Raw genomic sequence first — 16,904 nt, 5'->3', positions numbered from 1 at the left:
ATGGTGCCCCACCTCAGTCGCTAACATCTGTTCTTGCTTCCATATAGGGTCGCCAAGGTCTGGGCTCCATTTTTGTCTGGGCCTCTGGGAATGGCGGGAGAGAAGGGGACCACTGCTCCTGTGATGGCTACACCAACAGCATCTACACCATCTCCGTCAGCAGCACCACTGAGAATGGCCACAAACCCTGGTACCTGGAGGAATGCGCTTCCACCTTGGCTACCACCTACAGCAGCGGGGCCTTCTATGAACGGAAGATCGTAAGTTCTCTCTGAGGCCTAAGGCTTCCTTTTTCCTAAAGCCAGTTTGGCCAAGACCAGATTTTGTTGGATCTCAGGTCCCAGCCTCTCCCTCTGTGGAGGTCAACCCCAGGGGCTTGGCAGCCTGCCTCAGACTTTACTATTTTATAAGATGTTTGACTCATCTGTGCCCAGAAATGCCAATTAAACCCTCTCTGACTTTAGAGACCTAAAAATGTCATTTAAGAATGGGGTTCATCTTCATCCTATCTCCTTTTAGCTCTCTGGAATCCTGTGGTCACATCCCAGAGCCCAGTTGACCAGTCCTACTCTGATGCATAAAATAGAAAGCTTTGGTTTTATGCTGAAACATTCTGGAAACCCAAGCATTCTAGGTTTCTCTGCCAAGGGACATGCCGTAGACACTTGGAAGTAAAGCCACAGGGCTTGCCAGCTCAGTTTGCTGCAATGAGCAGTTTTTCTTTTATTCTTCTTTGTGGTGGCTAAACCCATGGTGGTCAGGGACTCCACCACTGAGCCACACTGATTTATCTTTCAAATGGTAACTGTTTTAGTTAGTATATGGCTGGAATGTATGCTTCTTCCTTCTACACATACTTTCCTATATTTAAAATAAGGGGTGGGGGTGTTCCAGTTTAAATTAATGCAGAATTCAAATGCCTAGTCATTAAGTTAGTGTGTGGAAGGTTTTAAAATGAGCCCGTGGCACTGGCCAGGCGCGGCTTGCTTTTAACACTCACCAGCATCTGTTCATTCCTCTCACTGCTGAGACACATCTTTAGAAATTATTTTCAAATTTATTTTTACTTTTTCCCCGGGGGGGGGGGGGAGGGGGAGGGCACGCTGGCACCCTACTCACTATGCATACACGGAAGGTCAGCCACACCATCCTGGGGCAGGCCTGGCCATGGCCCACGCTGGTCCACAAAGGTGTTAAGTGCTTCTTTCCCATCCTGCAGGGTCACCCAGCTCTGGGATGGCCAACTGAGACTCTGTACCATGTCCCCTTCATTTCCTCCTCATCTGAGCACGGGCTCGATGAACTTTTATTAAACAGGATGCCTGGGCTGAACCCCAACAGAGGCCTACTGGCTAAATGGAGACGAGAAGAAATAGGCGTAATTGGACACATACTGGAGACTGTGTCCTCGGCTGCATTCTCAGTGATGGCACCCAGCTCTGGAAGTGGGACCTGTGGCTTTACTTGCTTACCTATCATGCTTGAATGTGCTCGCCTCAGAAATATTTTAGTCACCACCCCTCCTCCATGCACACTTTTTAAAAAATGATCCTATGTAGTCCAGAGTGGATTTGAACTCACTAACTGCGTCGTGGAGGCATTCCTTGAACTCCTCCTGTTCTTCCTGCCATCACCTCCCAATGCTGAAGTTATAGTCATGCCCCACCACATCCTGTTTTAATCCTTTTTTGAAAAAATTTCCCCCTCTGAGCAACATTTGTGGATAAGGTAGACATGGTTAGGAGAAGGGGGAAGACAGACTTGTGTGTCAGAGCAGCCATCCTGGGACTCGGCCCTGAAAATGATGACCATTTGTGTCTGATTACTGGAGCCTAACATTTGCTTGAGGCCCCAGAGCTGTTCTGCAAGGACCGAGCAAGCACTCAGGAAGTGGGTACCCCAGCCTTGAGTTCAGGTGAGCGCTAATGTCAGTCGAAGCCCCAGCCCCTTCTTCCCTGCAGCATCCACTTGAGGGGAGTGGCTCCTCAGGAAGGGGCATGGCTGGGGATCAGCGATAGAACCATCACTTGGAGCCTCGGGGACTAGAAGCCTAGGGACAACCTGAGCAGAGTTCCACGCAGGGCCCTGGGACTGGGAGGCCTTGGCCCACCTTGGCTCAGCTTCCTTCCTCACAGGCGTAGTCTCCATTCCCTCCCTACATCCTCTCCTCTGAAGCTGGAGAGTCAGTCTCGGGTGTCGCTTGCACACAGTTAACTGGGCTTCCCAGCCAGAGGCTACTTACTAAGTGGGGTCAGGCGTGGATGCCCTGCTGAGGTAGAACCTAAGAGCTTGGGAGATGGAAGTCCCTCCAGGCTGGCCCTTCTCCTTTCCCTTGAGGTAGTTTAGTCCTATTGTGTACAGCGAGGAAGCTGGTTTCTGCTAAAATACCAGCCAGATCTTCCCATGAATGTATGGCTCAGACTAGACACCCCTCTCCTGCCTAGCTACAGCATCCCAGAGAAACACTCTGCGTAGAAGGATCTCATTGTTACTACTGGAGAAATTCATCCTCAAGGGTCCCGTAAAATGGTTACAGGGGCTTCGCAGCAGGTGGGTGGGTGAGCTAGTTTCCTGTTGCAGCTCTAACAAGTCTTCAGAACTTAGCGGCATCCTAAGGCTGTACAAACAGACATCGCCCCAGTTTGCGGCTCAGAGACCCAGCAACCTCTCTTGGCAGGCTGAGGGAAAGGTGTCAGGAGGGCCCTCTGGCATTCTTGCATCTCTGGGGAGGTCCATGCTTATGTAAACTAAACATGATTCAGCTCCCGACAGTACAGGACTCAGGTCCTAATTCCCTTCTGGGCTGTTGGAGGAAGAGCATTCTTGTTTTCAGAGTCTCTTCCCTACATCCTTGGTCCGGGTCTCCCCAGCTCCTGAAAGCCAGCCCTGATGGCTGAGGTCTTCACAAGCCTCACCTCTCCAGCAGGTTTTCTGCTTCCCCCTTCCCCCTTCAAAGCCTCCTGATTCTCTCGGGGCACAGCTGGATAGTTCAGAATGATCTTTCTGATTTAAGGGTTAGCAACCTTGATTCCATGTGCAGAGTACATAGAATTAAAACCAGGAGCAAAAGTCATAGAAGCCATGATCCCACCCAACACAACAGAACCATGAGTTGATCCCATGACCTCTGCCCACTTTGACCTCCCAAGGGAGGTTCAGATTGAGAGTCAGTATCCCATCCCTCCTAGAGCCATCTCTCAGGTGAAGATAGGCGAAGTCCCAGTTGGCGGAGTCAGCCTTGCCTTCCCGCGTGTTGCACAGTTCAGCAGACCACGTGCTGGCAAGAGCACTTCAGATTCCTCTGGGAGGGATGCCTGTCCCCAGTCCCGATCCTTACCTTCCAGCTAAAAGTAGAAACGCCATCTGGGCTCCTGACACTTCAGGATGCAGGTTGTCAGCTCCAGGAAGTCCTGGGTCACTGAGCTTAGCTCTTTGGGTGGGATCAGATTTCATGCCTATCAGCAGCAAGATCTTGGTGTCAGGCAGGAAGAAGGGTCAGCAGAGTCCATTGTATCTTTCTTGCCCATTTGTCTGCACAGGCTTCAGTGGTCTTCAGGAACCAGCTGAGCTGAGCCCTTATAAAAGTGTACCCTGTGCTTCTAGATGCTTGTCTGCCTGCCTCTCTGTTTTCACCCTGGGATTAGCCTGTTCTGCCGTATGGCTACAGTTTTGTACCTAAGTTTGTCTCATGCCTTTCCTGCCACTGGCACCCAAAGTCATTCTCTCTAGTTGTCAGTGTGCTGGGGGCCTCAGTCCTCTCAGAGGGAACTGGCCTTGCTAGTGTCCTGCTTCACATGTCTCTCTTTCATGCAGGTTACCACAGACCTGCGTCAGCGCTGCACCGACGGCCACACTGGGACGTCAGTCTCAGCCCCCATGGTGGCTGGCATCATTGCCTTGGCTCTAGAAGCAAAGTAAGTTTCAAGCTTCCTTCTTTTCCTGTGAAAAGGTGTCTCTGCGCTGGTGGCACACACCTAACGTGAGACCTAGCATCCTGAGGATTTTAAATGACAAGCTCAGCTACATGGAGCCCAGTTCTGTTGCTGCGTACCCATCACTGACAATCACCAGAACGTTCTCTGTATTGGTCTGTCTCGGCTGCTGTAGAAAGTTGTTTATTCAATAAATATATGTTACCTTAAAGTTCCTGCTGGACTGACTCAACAGCAGGATTGGTATTTCCTTGGCTTGCCATTGGCCACCTCCAATTGGTACATGCTGATGACCTCATTGGCCTGAATTATCATTTCATAAGTCCTATTTTGAAATACAAATCACATTCTGAGGAGCAGGGCTTAGGTCTCACATGCTACAATCCAGCATGCAGCCCATAATACTCCCTTTCCTTCAGCCACTGACAACCACCATGCTGCTTCCTGTCTATGAACTTTTTTTAAATATTTATTTATTTATTATATGTAAGTACACTGTAGCTGACTTAAGACATACCAGAAGAGGAAGTCAGATCCCATTACAGATGGTTGTGAGCCACCATGTGGTTGCTGGGAATTGAACTCAGGACCTCTGAAAAAAAAGTCAGTGCTCTTAACCACTGAGCCAGCTCTCCAGCCCCTGTTGATGAACTTGATGACTCTTAAGTACCTCATGTAACAGAACCATACAGTTCACACCACACTCCTAATCCTAAAACCCAAAATCCAAAATGTTCCAAAATTTGAATGTTTCTTAGTGCTGTCATCCTGCTCAGAAAGTTTCAGGTCTGGAGTTTTGGGTTTTGGATTTCCAGATTAAAGATATTCGACTCATGAAGTCTATGCAGATACTCCAAAGTTCAAAATCTATAATACCTTTTAGCATTTTGGATGAAGATACCCTGCCTGTTCTGTCCTTTGTTGGTGGTGTATTTCATTTAACATGATGTCATGGGTGTTTAACTGTGTTGTGGTCCATGACAGAATTTCCTACCATTTCTGGCCATTCTCAAAGTGGTTTCTTCTCTTCATAAAGCACATTGTCTGTTCCTCTTTGTGGGACCTCAGGAGCAATGTGAGCTGGAGCTCTCCATTCATAACCACGCACCCAAACAGTGCTCATGGGTCTGAGCTCTCCATTCATAACCACGCACCCAATCTGTGCCCTAGGCTGCCTTCTTTTTCCCTGAACCTTGCTTACTAAACTGACAGTGACAAGGGACTAATTTGCCTAAGCCTCACAAAACTTCCAGTTATAAATGTGTGAATGAGTCAGCTGTAATTTCATTAGCTTCATGTATGAGTGATTTTTTTTTTCATTAGTGTGACAAGAGATTCATTTAGCTTACAGTTTGAAGGGATACGGTTCATCATGGTGTAGAAGTCATGGAGACCTGTCTGTGGTGACAATGGCCTGTGGCACAGCTTTTTACTCGGCAGATTAAGGAATACTTGTAGACCAGGCCTAAGTTATATATAACCTTTGAGGTCCATCCCTACAACCTCCAATGACCTCTTTCTTGCTGGCAGGCTCACTCTATGAGAGGCTCCACAGCCTTCCCCCTCAAAATCAATGCCATCAGCCAGAGACCAAGTATTCCAGCTTGTGAGCCTGTGGGGGACATTCCCCATCCAAATAAAAGCACCTTGTGTGCATCTGTGGAGTCAGAAACAGTTTAGACATCCACTGTCACATAACGACCCGACATTTGCAGTAATCCTTTGTTCTAGATGAGGTTTTAAGTGATTCAGAGTGAATATTTGAGATGTGTAAATCCTTGTAATTATGCATGCTTGCATGCTGATTTCCACTCGGCTACAGACCAAAAGACTCAAATGCTACCAATTTAGCAAAAACAGCTAAATATTTTCAATTTCCAGCTCCCCCCAATCCCTGAAGGTTAGCTTCTGTGTCCTGGGGCTCTGCGGTAATTAGTTACTTGTGTGGAAAGTTGTATTCTCATACTTAGCAATTCATCACTCTCTGTTTTCCTCCATTCCTTATTGAAAACATGCAAGGAATTTTGTTAGTCAGACCTAAATAGAAAACACATCCTGCTTGATGGCCAGTTGCCCCAGGAAACTCACCTGTGGATCAGTGGAAACTGACAAGGTCAGAGATTTGCAGGTATAATTCAAGCAAACCTCCCTTAAAGGAGAGTTTACTTAGACATTTCTGGAGTTAGTATTGGTCTAGGGGGAGCAGATGGTGGCTAGGGACTCAGGCTGAGTTTAGGACACTTGGATTGCAGTGTCCAGCAGGTCCAGACAGCATTGTCTCTGCATTGCCTTCTCCCGTCTCAGCATCATAGATGACAGTCCTAGGGCAGTGGTTGCAACCCTACAGATATTACACATCAGATATTACATTATAATTCACAACAGTAGCAAAATTACAGTTCTGAAGTAACAGTGAAATAACGTTATGGTTGGGGGTCACCACAACATGAGGAGCTGTATTAAAGGGTCGCAGCATTAGGAAGGCTGAGAACCACTATCCTAGAGGAAGACACTCCCAGTGGAGATGGGAGGATCTGTGGGCCACTAGAGATCAGAATGAGGCTGGCAGGCAATCTGAGCATTCCCCCTAGTTTAGTGCAGATTCTGGATTTCCCATCCACCTTGTTTGTGGTTGTTGTTGTAAGTGTTTTTGGACTAGGGCTATAGAGCGCTTCATTGGAATGAGTCAAGCCTCAAGTTCAATCCCTGTACAGAAAAGAGGAAGGAGAAATCTACTTTAGACACTCACTATGCCTCAGACATCCCCGAGAGGGAAAGAAGAAAAGATTATTTCATCCTAATGAGATAGTTTCTAGCATCTTCTTCCTGGCAGTAGCCTGAGTGACCCATTGAAATGGGTTGCAACGCATGTGACCCAGAAGACCCCAAAGAATCATACATGTTGAGGGGTTCACCTGAGAAAAACACACCCAGGTTTTCAAGAATATCCATCTTTTAAAAGTCCTCCCTCCCCCACATATCTGAAAGATATCCTTTTGCAGAAGCTGTTGATAGGGACAAAAGATATCCTTTTGTCCCTATGCTGTTGATGGTAGATTTGACTGGGCTAGCCAGTGAGGCTGGTCATAAGATTGGTGGCCCCAGAAAGCATGCTGAGGTTTCATTATACGTATGTAACAATGCGTGCAACAGTACTGAATGTAGAGCTTCAGACTCTCCAGGTGAGCAAGGTATACACAGTGCTCTGCGCCCCACACGCACAGAGCTGGGTAGCTCCAGCCACTCCTGGGTTCCTGGCAGATGGAGATGATCCTCAGAGTAAGGAAACAGTGCCTAAGCCAGAAGAAGAGGATGTGTAGAAGGAAGGGATATCCCCAAAGAAGTCAAGGCTCATGGCATGGAAAGAATTCAGCATAAAATAAATGTAAATAAAAGGATAAGAGGAAAATGGATTTCCCTATTCTCTCCTGGACACAGCGCATTCCCAGTTCTGAGGCCCGTGCTCACTTGTAGCTTGGTGCTACACTCAGGATGACTGACTTCAGCATCCTTGTATTGGCCTCACTGACATGTCCAAATAGTTTATCATATTATGTAGTCAGTGAGGACCACAACCATATCATCTCTGTCCGATCTCTGAAGCCTAAATTCTTAAATACACCCCAGGATGTGGCCTGGGGTGACTTGGGGCCTCAGAATCTTTCTCTGGACCAAAAGTTAGCCTCCCTGATGAGGGAGTACACACAGGATCAGGAGAGGACCTATGGCCAGACAGGAACCTGGAGACTGGGTAGATGGATGTGGTGATATGAGTGTGTGTATGTGTGTGTATATGTGTGCGCGCGTGCAAGTAGGCAAAATAACAAGAACACAGGAGAAGAACCTGACAAGACTAGATCTGGAACCTGTAAGTGTGTTCCGGATGGAAAGTGTGCCTAAACTTCCATATCATCTGAGCTCCTGGTAGGAAGGCCAGGAGCATGGGAGCTAATGGAGCACGGATAGCTGGGGCAGCCACTGTGGAAAAAGAATGTCAGTCATCCCCCAGATTAAGCACAGCATTGCTATATGACATAATAACCCCACTTTTGAATACATGCTCAGAAGAACAGAGTGAAGGAACCCCAGACAGACACCTACATTCACAGTAGCAGCATTCACAGCAACTCAGGAGTCCATGGAAGTGACTCAGTAAGCAAAATGTGACCAGTCCATGAAGTAGGATATTATTCACCATTGAAAATGGAGGAAGGAAACTCACTGGGCAGTGGTGGTGCATGGTTTTTATCCCAGCACTTTGGAGGCAGAGGCAGACAGATCTTTGTGAGTTTGAAGCCAGCCCAGTCTACAGAGTAAGTTCTAGGACAGCCAAGGCTATGCAACACAGAGAAGCCCTGTCTGAATACAATGAACCAAAAAAAAAAAAAAAAAAAAAGGAGGAAACTAGTACGTGTTATAGTATGGGTGAATCTTGAGGACGTCATCCTAAGTGAGATAAAACACATTTCTTCTTGTTGTTGTTGTTGTTGTTGATTTTTTTAATAGATGCCTTTTAAAAGTCATATTTATAGGTCTAGAAAGCAGAGTGGTTGTTGGTGGTTGGCAGGGATGGAGAAGGTCTTCATGGAGAGTTGGTATTTGATGGTGTTTCAGTTTGGGGAGATAAAAAGGTCTGGGGTAGTTTAGTGGGTGATGATGGTTGTCCAACAGCGAGAATGTACCTACTCTGTATTTAATGTCGAGAATGGTAAATTAAACTCTGGGTTGCTTTAGCACACACACTTGGGGGGTTGGAAAATGTGTGTGTTACCATGGGCCTAACAGACATGGTTCTAAGGTGGTGGCCAGGGTTGGGTGGTTTTCCTCACACAAAGCCATTTATACTAGCAGCTGTTCCTCCAGGTGGCACTTGAGTCCTCCAGTCATGGGTTCACCTCTGCTGTAGGGGCACATGTGGCAAGCGTCCGTAGCAGACAGATGTGGACACAGTAAGCTCCTGGGACAGTCTTGAGGACTCCCCTGGTCATTCACAGTTCATCAGTGCTGAAAAGATAGAATGGAGGGGGATAAAGGGATGCTTATTTGCTCTTGGCTAATATTCTGATAAAAAGATATTTTAGATATGTACCCGTTTAATAAAACATTTACAAGTATTTCTTGGTTCAACTGTGGGTAGACCCGTGAACGCGTGTGTCAAGCTTCTCACCCAGCTGTTAGTCTCACATTGCAAAAAATATGTTCCTACTCGTGGTGAGTCTGATGTAGCTGCTGCATGAGCTCTATTTAAAGCATCCCTTGCAGAAGGCTTCTGTGTTCAGATATCCAGGTTCCATGACAACTAATGTAGAAGAGAAGACAGGAGCAGGGGGTTCATTTTCTGCTTTTCTCTACCTGGTGACAGCATGAAAAACACTGTTCTCATCAAATCTGGGACTCTGTGGAGTATAAAATGGTCCCTGAAAGACTGCGAGTGCTACCAGACTAACATTTTTCTATTTCTTAGATGTTGCCCAGGTAGTGTGGTGGTCTTTAACCCTAGAAGCTATTTCAAATTGGAAGTGACAATAAGAATAGCTAGGACCAAGCTTAGCTGCCCCCACCCCACACAGTGTAATATGGGCTCATTGCTGGCGGGGGGTGGAGGGGTGGGGGGGACAGAGTAATTATGGGCAGAATGATGGAGCCTAATTTCCGAGGTGCTTAAAATCCAAGAAATACGGTATGTGATTGACACTGGGGACCCTGTGTTCTTGCATGGCACATTTCTATGTGCTCTGAAACGAAGCGTTGTAAGTTTAGAATCCCTACAGCTTGCCCTACGGCTTACCCTCAGAACGGAGCTCACCTTAGCATATCCATGTGCCTGACGACAGAATTGTTTGTTCTGTGCACTTGATAAGCACTTTCAGTGACATTAAAAGTTCTCTTTTCTCTACTTCCAAAATGCCTGTTACGAACTCAGGTGGGTTTGGTGGTCAGACCGAGTTTCTCGTCTAGATTTTAGATCCTTTGAGCTCTTCCAGCTCAGGGTTCATTTGCTGGAAACCATTGTTACAAAGCAAACCCTTGTGGAGGTAGGCAAGCTGAACCTCAGGCCTTCTTGGAATGTCCTTCCCAGTCAACACCAGTAACGTCCATGGTCTTTGCTATGTTGTTGCAGCAACCAGTTGACCTGGAGGGATGTGCAGCACCTGCTAGTGAAGACATCACGGCCAGCTCATCTGAAGGCGAGCGACTGGAAAGTCAACGGAGCTGGGCATAAAGGTGCGGTGCTCCTGGTGGGTGGGGGAGACGCTCTGGCAACCCTCGAGGAAGCCCAAATATCCATCACAGTTATCACAGACTATGTGTTACAGAAATTTAAAATATGTTGCAATGATTTAAAGACAGTTTTCCCAGAGCACACATTGGCGTGAAGGGACAGCCTCAGTGTCCCAGAGTCCAGGTCCCTAGATACCAGGTTTGCCATGCCCTTGGTTTGCTTCATAGTCTTGTTTTTATTTGCTCCATGCTTTCTGTTTTTTCACAAAGAAATGTGATTTCCAAGACAACTTTGAAGCCAGTCATGAAGGCATGTGCCTGTCATCCTCAAACCTGGGACACTGTAGTCAGGGCGACCATGAATTCAAAGCCCTTTTGGTGCTTACCTTTAGTTTCCCATCTGTACAAAATAAGACATTGAGATAGCTGTGTAATTTCCTTCTGATCTCTAAACCTGCTGCCAGCCAACCCCTTTGTGATAGAAATAACTCAAGGCACGTAGGGCCTCTGTCAGCTCAGTATGGTGACATGGCTCCATGACCAGGACATGATTTGGGGGTCTCCAAGAAGGAAGTTGACAAGAAGTACTTGAAAACATTTCTATCAGTCATGATGTGTCAGAGAGAACTTTGTCCCCTTTTCTGAAGCTCAGGTCCAGATATTATGATGCCAAGCCTGAAACTGCTATCTGTGTATATGGGTCAAGCACTGCCATTGTGAATAGCAGGGGCATGCCTTTGGATAAAGAGGTCATTGACCCTCCTCTGCCTCCGATTGCAGCGGGTGGTATACTGTATGTAACATTGCCCTCTATTTCCATCTTGGTCTAATTAAAAAGGAAAATAGAATGTATTGGGTCTTGACCTTGCCCTAAAATTAAGTTCTGAAACCTCTCTTGTCCAAGTCAAATCTTAGATCCACCCAGCCTGACAAATATCTCCTGACTGTGTGCTGTTCTCCCAAGAACCCTGAGAGCCAGTAGCAAGGGTTGTTGCTGGAGATCCTACCCCAGGGCCTGTACAAGCCAAGCCCAGAACCAACATCCGGGTCTCTCGTGCTTTCGGGTTTGTTTCTCTTGTCTAGTCTGAGTTTCAGGGGCACACATGGTGGCAGGTCCTCCTAACATAAAGAAGCCCAACCTTATCCTCCCAAAGGAACATTCTGAACTCTCTCTCCCAGAGTGGGACACATGCCCCAGCCAGCCTTCCTAAACTCAAAGAGGCTGGTTAGCTGTGACCAGCTCTCAGGGGGATCTGCCATCACCTTGGAGGGACCTTGAGGTGACAGCTACTATATACTGTTGAGATCCTCCTCGGGGGAGGCGGGAGAGGCTGGATCTGAAGGCCCTGTTTTTTCAGTTAGCCATCTCTATGGATTTGGCTTGGTGGACGCCGAAGCTCTGGTCCTAGAGGCAAGGAAGTGGACAGCGGTGCCATCCCAGCACACGTGCGTGGCCACCACAGACAAACGGCCCAGGTAAGGCTCCGCTCCGACCCCGACGACTGTCTCATGGGACCTGCTGTGTAGCAGGGGCCGGGGGAGGTGTTTAACCCTGCATCTCTATTCACAGGCAGGAAGGATCACAGGGGCAGTTTCCAGCTATACTGAAGTGCCTGAGGTTTCTCTTAATGTAACTGTGCAGCTAGGAGAAGGTGCACTTCCGGGTCGACCGTTTAGAGGCCTCCTGTCCTTTTGTGGCAGATTCTGCCAGTGTAGAGGGTCTGGTTCTCAGTGTGAATCCCTCAGCCTTGTATTGGAGCATCTCACCCATGGGGTTTGCGTAGCCAACCAGACCTGCTTTGCCCACAGGCACACAAGAGTAGCAGCCGCAGGAGCCTTCTCTTCCACCTGCTAGAGGTTCTCACCATAGCCACAGCCTAGCCCCATCACCCCAGAGCTTGTGTGTGAGAAAGAGCAGTGAGGCCTGCCCCTTCTCTGTAGCAGGCCAGTGCTCTGCAGGCCTGAGAGGGAGCAGGGGGAGGGGCTCGTGAACCACACAGACTCTCTCCATTGCTTTTATCCAGCCCCATCAACCTTCTGCAAGCCTAAGCCTGGAATGTTTAAGCAGGCCCCAAGCAGGGCTGCAGGACCCAGCTTCACCTCCTTTTCTGTGCTACCCTTTAGAGGAAGCTTTTGAAACCAGTTACATGGATTGGTTGAGACAAAACAACAAAAAACGGACTGTAACATAAATCTGATGGGAAGAAGCCCCCTCCGTTCAGAAGTCGGATTATCCCCGAACTGTGTCATTGCAGCGGCTGTGCTTTCTAAGGATGTCAACACGACGTTTTGTTACCCTTGGGAAATACATGCTTGAATAAGACTTGACAGGGCAATTAGCAGGGCTGGAGGTGTGGCTCTCGATGAACACCACCTAGCATGTGTGTAAAGCCCTTGGTTCCATCCCCAGCACTCCAAAATGAAAATAAACTAAAATCCAGGGGCCAGGGATGGCTGTCAGTAAAACAGCAGAAGCCTCACAAGTGTGAGGACCTGGCTTTGGATAACCAGAACCCCCATGAGTCTGGTCATGACGGCACACATCTGTATGTAGCCTTAGCATTGGGAGGCAGAGACAAAATCATCCCAGAAATGGCTGGCCAGCTAGTCTAGGCAGTCGGTGAGCTCTGGGCTTAATGAGAGACTCCTCAAAAGATAAGGGGAGAGCAATAGTGGAAGGCAGCCATGTCGACCTCTGGCTTCCTCATGCGGCAGGGTGGGTGGCAGATAACACTGTTTTATCTGCACATGCAGACTGTTTTTTTCAAGTCTTCTCTCCCATGAACATGTACACCTCCTAGATTAAGCTCTTTTAACGCGAGACATTGAGAGTTGTGTTTTGTAAGCACGCCTTGAAAACTCTGGGAGCTCAGAGAACACTTGCTGGATGAATAGCCGCTGAAGGATCTTTCAAAACAGGATGTTTCCAGCTTGTGGCTAATTGGACCCACGGCTACCGGGGCCATCACAGGTCTGCCAGCCAGCCAGGAAAGCAAGTCTCGCTGTGGGCTTCTTCAGGCTTCATTCCTTCTCAGAAGCCTTTGCGCTAAGCTCCAGAAGGATAGAGCTGTAGTAGGATAAAGGAGGCCTTTGCCTACGCTGACAGTCTGCTGGGAGCCGCCGCTTAGGGAAGCCTGGCTCTTGCTGTCCTGCCTGACCTGCGCGCTGCCCACCTCCCTCCCACCCAGCTCCCCAGCCGGGGCGGCTCCTGAATGACGCATTCTTTTCCTGCCAGAAATCTGTTTAAGATGATCAAGTGGTGCCTCGGTGGCGAGTGTGGCTGTTTTTATTTTTATTTTATTTTGTTTTTTGAGTGAAAGCACACAGAGTCTAGACAGCATAGGTTGAGGGAACCCACCGTAACATACAGTATGACATTGTTCCTGTCCTTTGAGGGAAGTAAGGACCCTACAAATCCAAAAGGGAGCAAGAATTGGACTTCTGTTTCTAAAGGAAAATCCTCTTTCCCCTCTGCTGTTTCTGACTCTGTCTGGAATTTTCAGCCAGCCTCCTGCCTCAGACCGACTGCCTGACTCCAACACTTGATTGTTCCTAAGGACATAAAGGCCTTCAGAGGGGACAGTATCACCTGGAGCAGGGGACAGATAGCCCCTCTCTACCACTGTGTCTCCTGCAGAGTTACAGCTCTCCAGCAGTTAGGCTACAGAAGAGGGGTTCCGGCATCTGTACCTGAGATGTTGACACCCAGCCCACCTCCCACCCTCAACTTTACCCCCAAACCCCACCCCATCTCTTAGCTGCAAGCCTCCCATACCCAGCTTTCCTTAGCTGAATCACTTGGCTTTAAGTGGACTGGAAGTTTCCCATACAGACATACGCGTTTGCCACCACCACCACTACCACCACTCAGACCTCGTTGACTGTTCTTGGCCTTCTCTGAGTTCTTCTCTTGATAGTGCCCAGGCTTTTATGCCTTAAATCTGGCCTCAGCTGCTTCCCATGACCCAACAGTGAGCACAAGAGAGCAAGAGGGAGAGAGAAAGAACTGCGAAGGGAGAGAGGAAGGGCCAGAGAGCAAGAACATCTGTGTGTCTAACACTATTGTATGGGGCATGTTGACCTTTCTCTCTCTCTCTCTCTCTCTCTCTCTCTCTCTCTAAAGATTTACTTATTTTATGTATATGAGTAAACCATTGTTCTCTTCAGACACACCCAAAGAGGGCACCATGTTCCATTACAGATGACTGTGAGCCACCATGTGATTGCTGGGAATTGAACTCAGGACCTCTGGAAGGGTATTCAGTGCTTTTAACAGCCATCTCTCCAGCCCCCTTTTTTTCCCTCTGGTCACCCTGCTGTGACCAAAGGTCAAAGCAATATATGCACCAGACTCCTTCAGGGTCTGGAAGGCATTCTGGCTGCACCTACTACCTGTAGGGTGATGTTGTATAGAGCCCTGAGTTGGAGTAGCGAGGGTGCTGGGCATTCATCCCTCTGTGAAGGACAACGACTCCTGTCCCAGCCCTAAATGGGATGTCTTCTTCTGAACAGAGTAGGTCCTGTGACTCAGGAAGGCAGAACCTTATTACCAAGGACAGTGACTGACAGGGACCAGGGACTCCTCTCTCGACAGAGCCTTCCTCCTCACCAGCCTTACTTAGAAACTAGCATCAAGCCAATGTGCTACAAAAGACCACATGGTACTAGCACTCAGTCGCTCCCAGCACCCCTCTGTTGAGTGACTTTCTCCTGTGCACCCCTGAATGGTTAGCTCAAGATGAAAGGGGTAGAGAGGCTGACAGCAGGGAGGGAAGGGCTGGAGCATGTGGCTCCACCTATAATGACTGTCACAACAGGTGCAGGACTGAACTCATGCTCTCATGCACTTATGCAGGCACGCCCAGGAGAAGGTTAACTTAGGTTCTTTGTAATATGAAGAAAAGGCTTCCCTGCTATAGAAAAGGGCTAGGCAGATGGGCCTCGGGGCATTTCTAATTGAATGCCTAGGGACACTTGACTTTAAGTAAAAGTTCCTTAGGGTAAGGTCAGGGAACCCATCAGGAAAGAGGACCAATGAAAGAGTGTCTTAGGTGATGACTGAAGGAGCAGGACCTCTGCTCTTACTAGACTTTGTGATTAACTCCACAGCCTGCCGTCTCCAGCTGACCTCCAAACCCCACAATAGACAGGACTAGAACCAAAGCTTCCTCCACAGGGGCCATAATGCAAAGCTGTCATGAACAGTTTTCCCGCAGGTGCTAACTCTGAATGAATGAACAAGGGACAGTCACATGACCCGCAGGACAGCAGAGGCTGCCTTGTTAGGGTCCTGTGGGTATCACTAGATGAAAACCTAAGTGTGTCCTGGATCACTGCTCCTGTGATATCCAAGCACACTGAGGTTAAAGATATTTTTACCTGCTTTGGGGCACATGTCATTTGAATCTATTTAGAGTCATGTTCTCAACCCTTTAGTATAGTTCTTCCTGTTGTGGTGACCCCCAACCATGAAATTATTTTCATTGCTACTTTGTAACTGTAACTTTGCTACTGTCATGAGTTGTAATGTAAATGTATCTGAGTTTTCTGATGGTAATGTAAATATCTGTGTTTTCCAATGGTCTTAGGCGACCTCTGTGAAAGGGTCATTCATCACAAGAGGGATTGAAAGCCACAGGTTGAAACCCGCTGATTTAGTGCCTTTTTTCCGTGAACGGATGGTAAATGGGATCATAAGCTGTGACTTCTGTCTGTGCAGAATTGCTTTTGAACCTCTGCGAAGAGAAGGGCAAAGTGAATCCTTTCAGAGCTTTTAGTCAAGTGAAAAAGAAAGCCAAACCTAGTATAATTCCTTTGAATTATTAAAATCACAGTTGACCCATCCAGTTTTCCGACCAGTACTTCCCTGCATTTTAAAAACCTCAGAATCTGTGAAGCAGTCTGTGACACCTATTGTAGTAAAAAATATTTTAAAAATATCCCAGCATGGGGTTTCTTCCTGCATTTGACCATTTATGTTCCTGGAAAAAAAAGGCACGCGCATGCACACACAGACACACAGACACACACACACACACACACACACACACACACACACACCCCACAGCCTTTGTATTTATGCCTTAAGCAGCACACTCTCTGGGCAGCTGCCTGCCCTCCATGCTGTTAGAATCTGCCTTCCTATCCATAACCCCAGTTATCAGTTGCTATGTGTCATCTGGGCTGCTCTGAGCTCCAACCCGGCAGCCTCTTGGCCCGTAGGCCATGGTGCCTCCCTTTCTCTCTTCCTCTCTCCTCGCGGTCCCTACCCCTGGAAACCTAAACCCCACCTGTGTCTCTTCTCCCCAGCTGCCGTCTTTATTTACCAATCAGAATTAACTGGTTTCTCGGTCTCTTACTTGAGGACCCTCTCATCTTTGAGGCAAACAATTTTAGGGGGATGCAAATTAGCATTAGAATACAAGCAGCATTAGGCCAACCCACTGCCACCCAGGCTCCCACCTTGATGGTGGAGAGGCTACAAGAAGAGTCGGCTTAAAGCAAGAGAACGTGGCGTACCTGTGGGTCTTAAAGCTTTACTGCTTTTGAAGATTGCCATTCAGAATTTTGCTACTTTTGACCTCTTTTATTTCAAGCTTCTTGTTCTCTCTCCCCTCTCCTTCTCTCTTTCCTTCCTTCTATGAATGCTGAGGATGATCTATACAGTAGATGATCAACTCACAGATGCCTTTCTAGAACTGGCTCTAGGTTAATTGTACCCTACCTTTTCTGCTTTTCTTTATTTCTGGG

The 16,904-nt window shown here is 47.8% G+C and overlaps 1 protein-coding gene across 3 annotated transcripts in view; it reads left to right on the top strand.

Annotated features, from left to right (window-relative positions):
* Positions 1 to 16,904, top strand: part of Pcsk6 (proprotein convertase subtilisin/kexin type 6) — a 191,113-nt gene that overhangs the window by 97,982 nt on the left and 76,227 nt on the right. For 2 of the 3 annotated variants that reach the window (XM_052161235.1, XM_052161242.1), the window contains exons 8-11: positions 48 to 260; positions 3,814 to 3,914; positions 10,054 to 10,157; positions 11,513 to 11,630. In XM_052161235.1, coding sequence (XP_052017195.1) covers positions 48 to 260; positions 3,814 to 3,914; positions 10,054 to 10,157; positions 11,513 to 11,630 — 536 coding nt within the window. The remainder of the gene's footprint in view (positions 1 to 47; positions 261 to 3,813; positions 3,915 to 10,053; positions 10,158 to 11,512; positions 11,631 to 16,904) is intronic. The other variant, XR_007973956.1, reaches the window with a different exon arrangement.

The sequence above is a fragment of the Apodemus sylvaticus genome, chromosome 1 (assembly GCF_947179515.1).
Source record: "Apodemus sylvaticus chromosome 1, mApoSyl1.1, whole genome shotgun sequence".
Classification (NCBI taxonomy): Eukaryota; Metazoa; Chordata; class Mammalia; order Rodentia; family Muridae; genus Apodemus; species Apodemus sylvaticus.
Note: the sequence above shows the minus strand (reverse complement) of the source record. Positions and strands in the feature narration are given on the sequence as shown.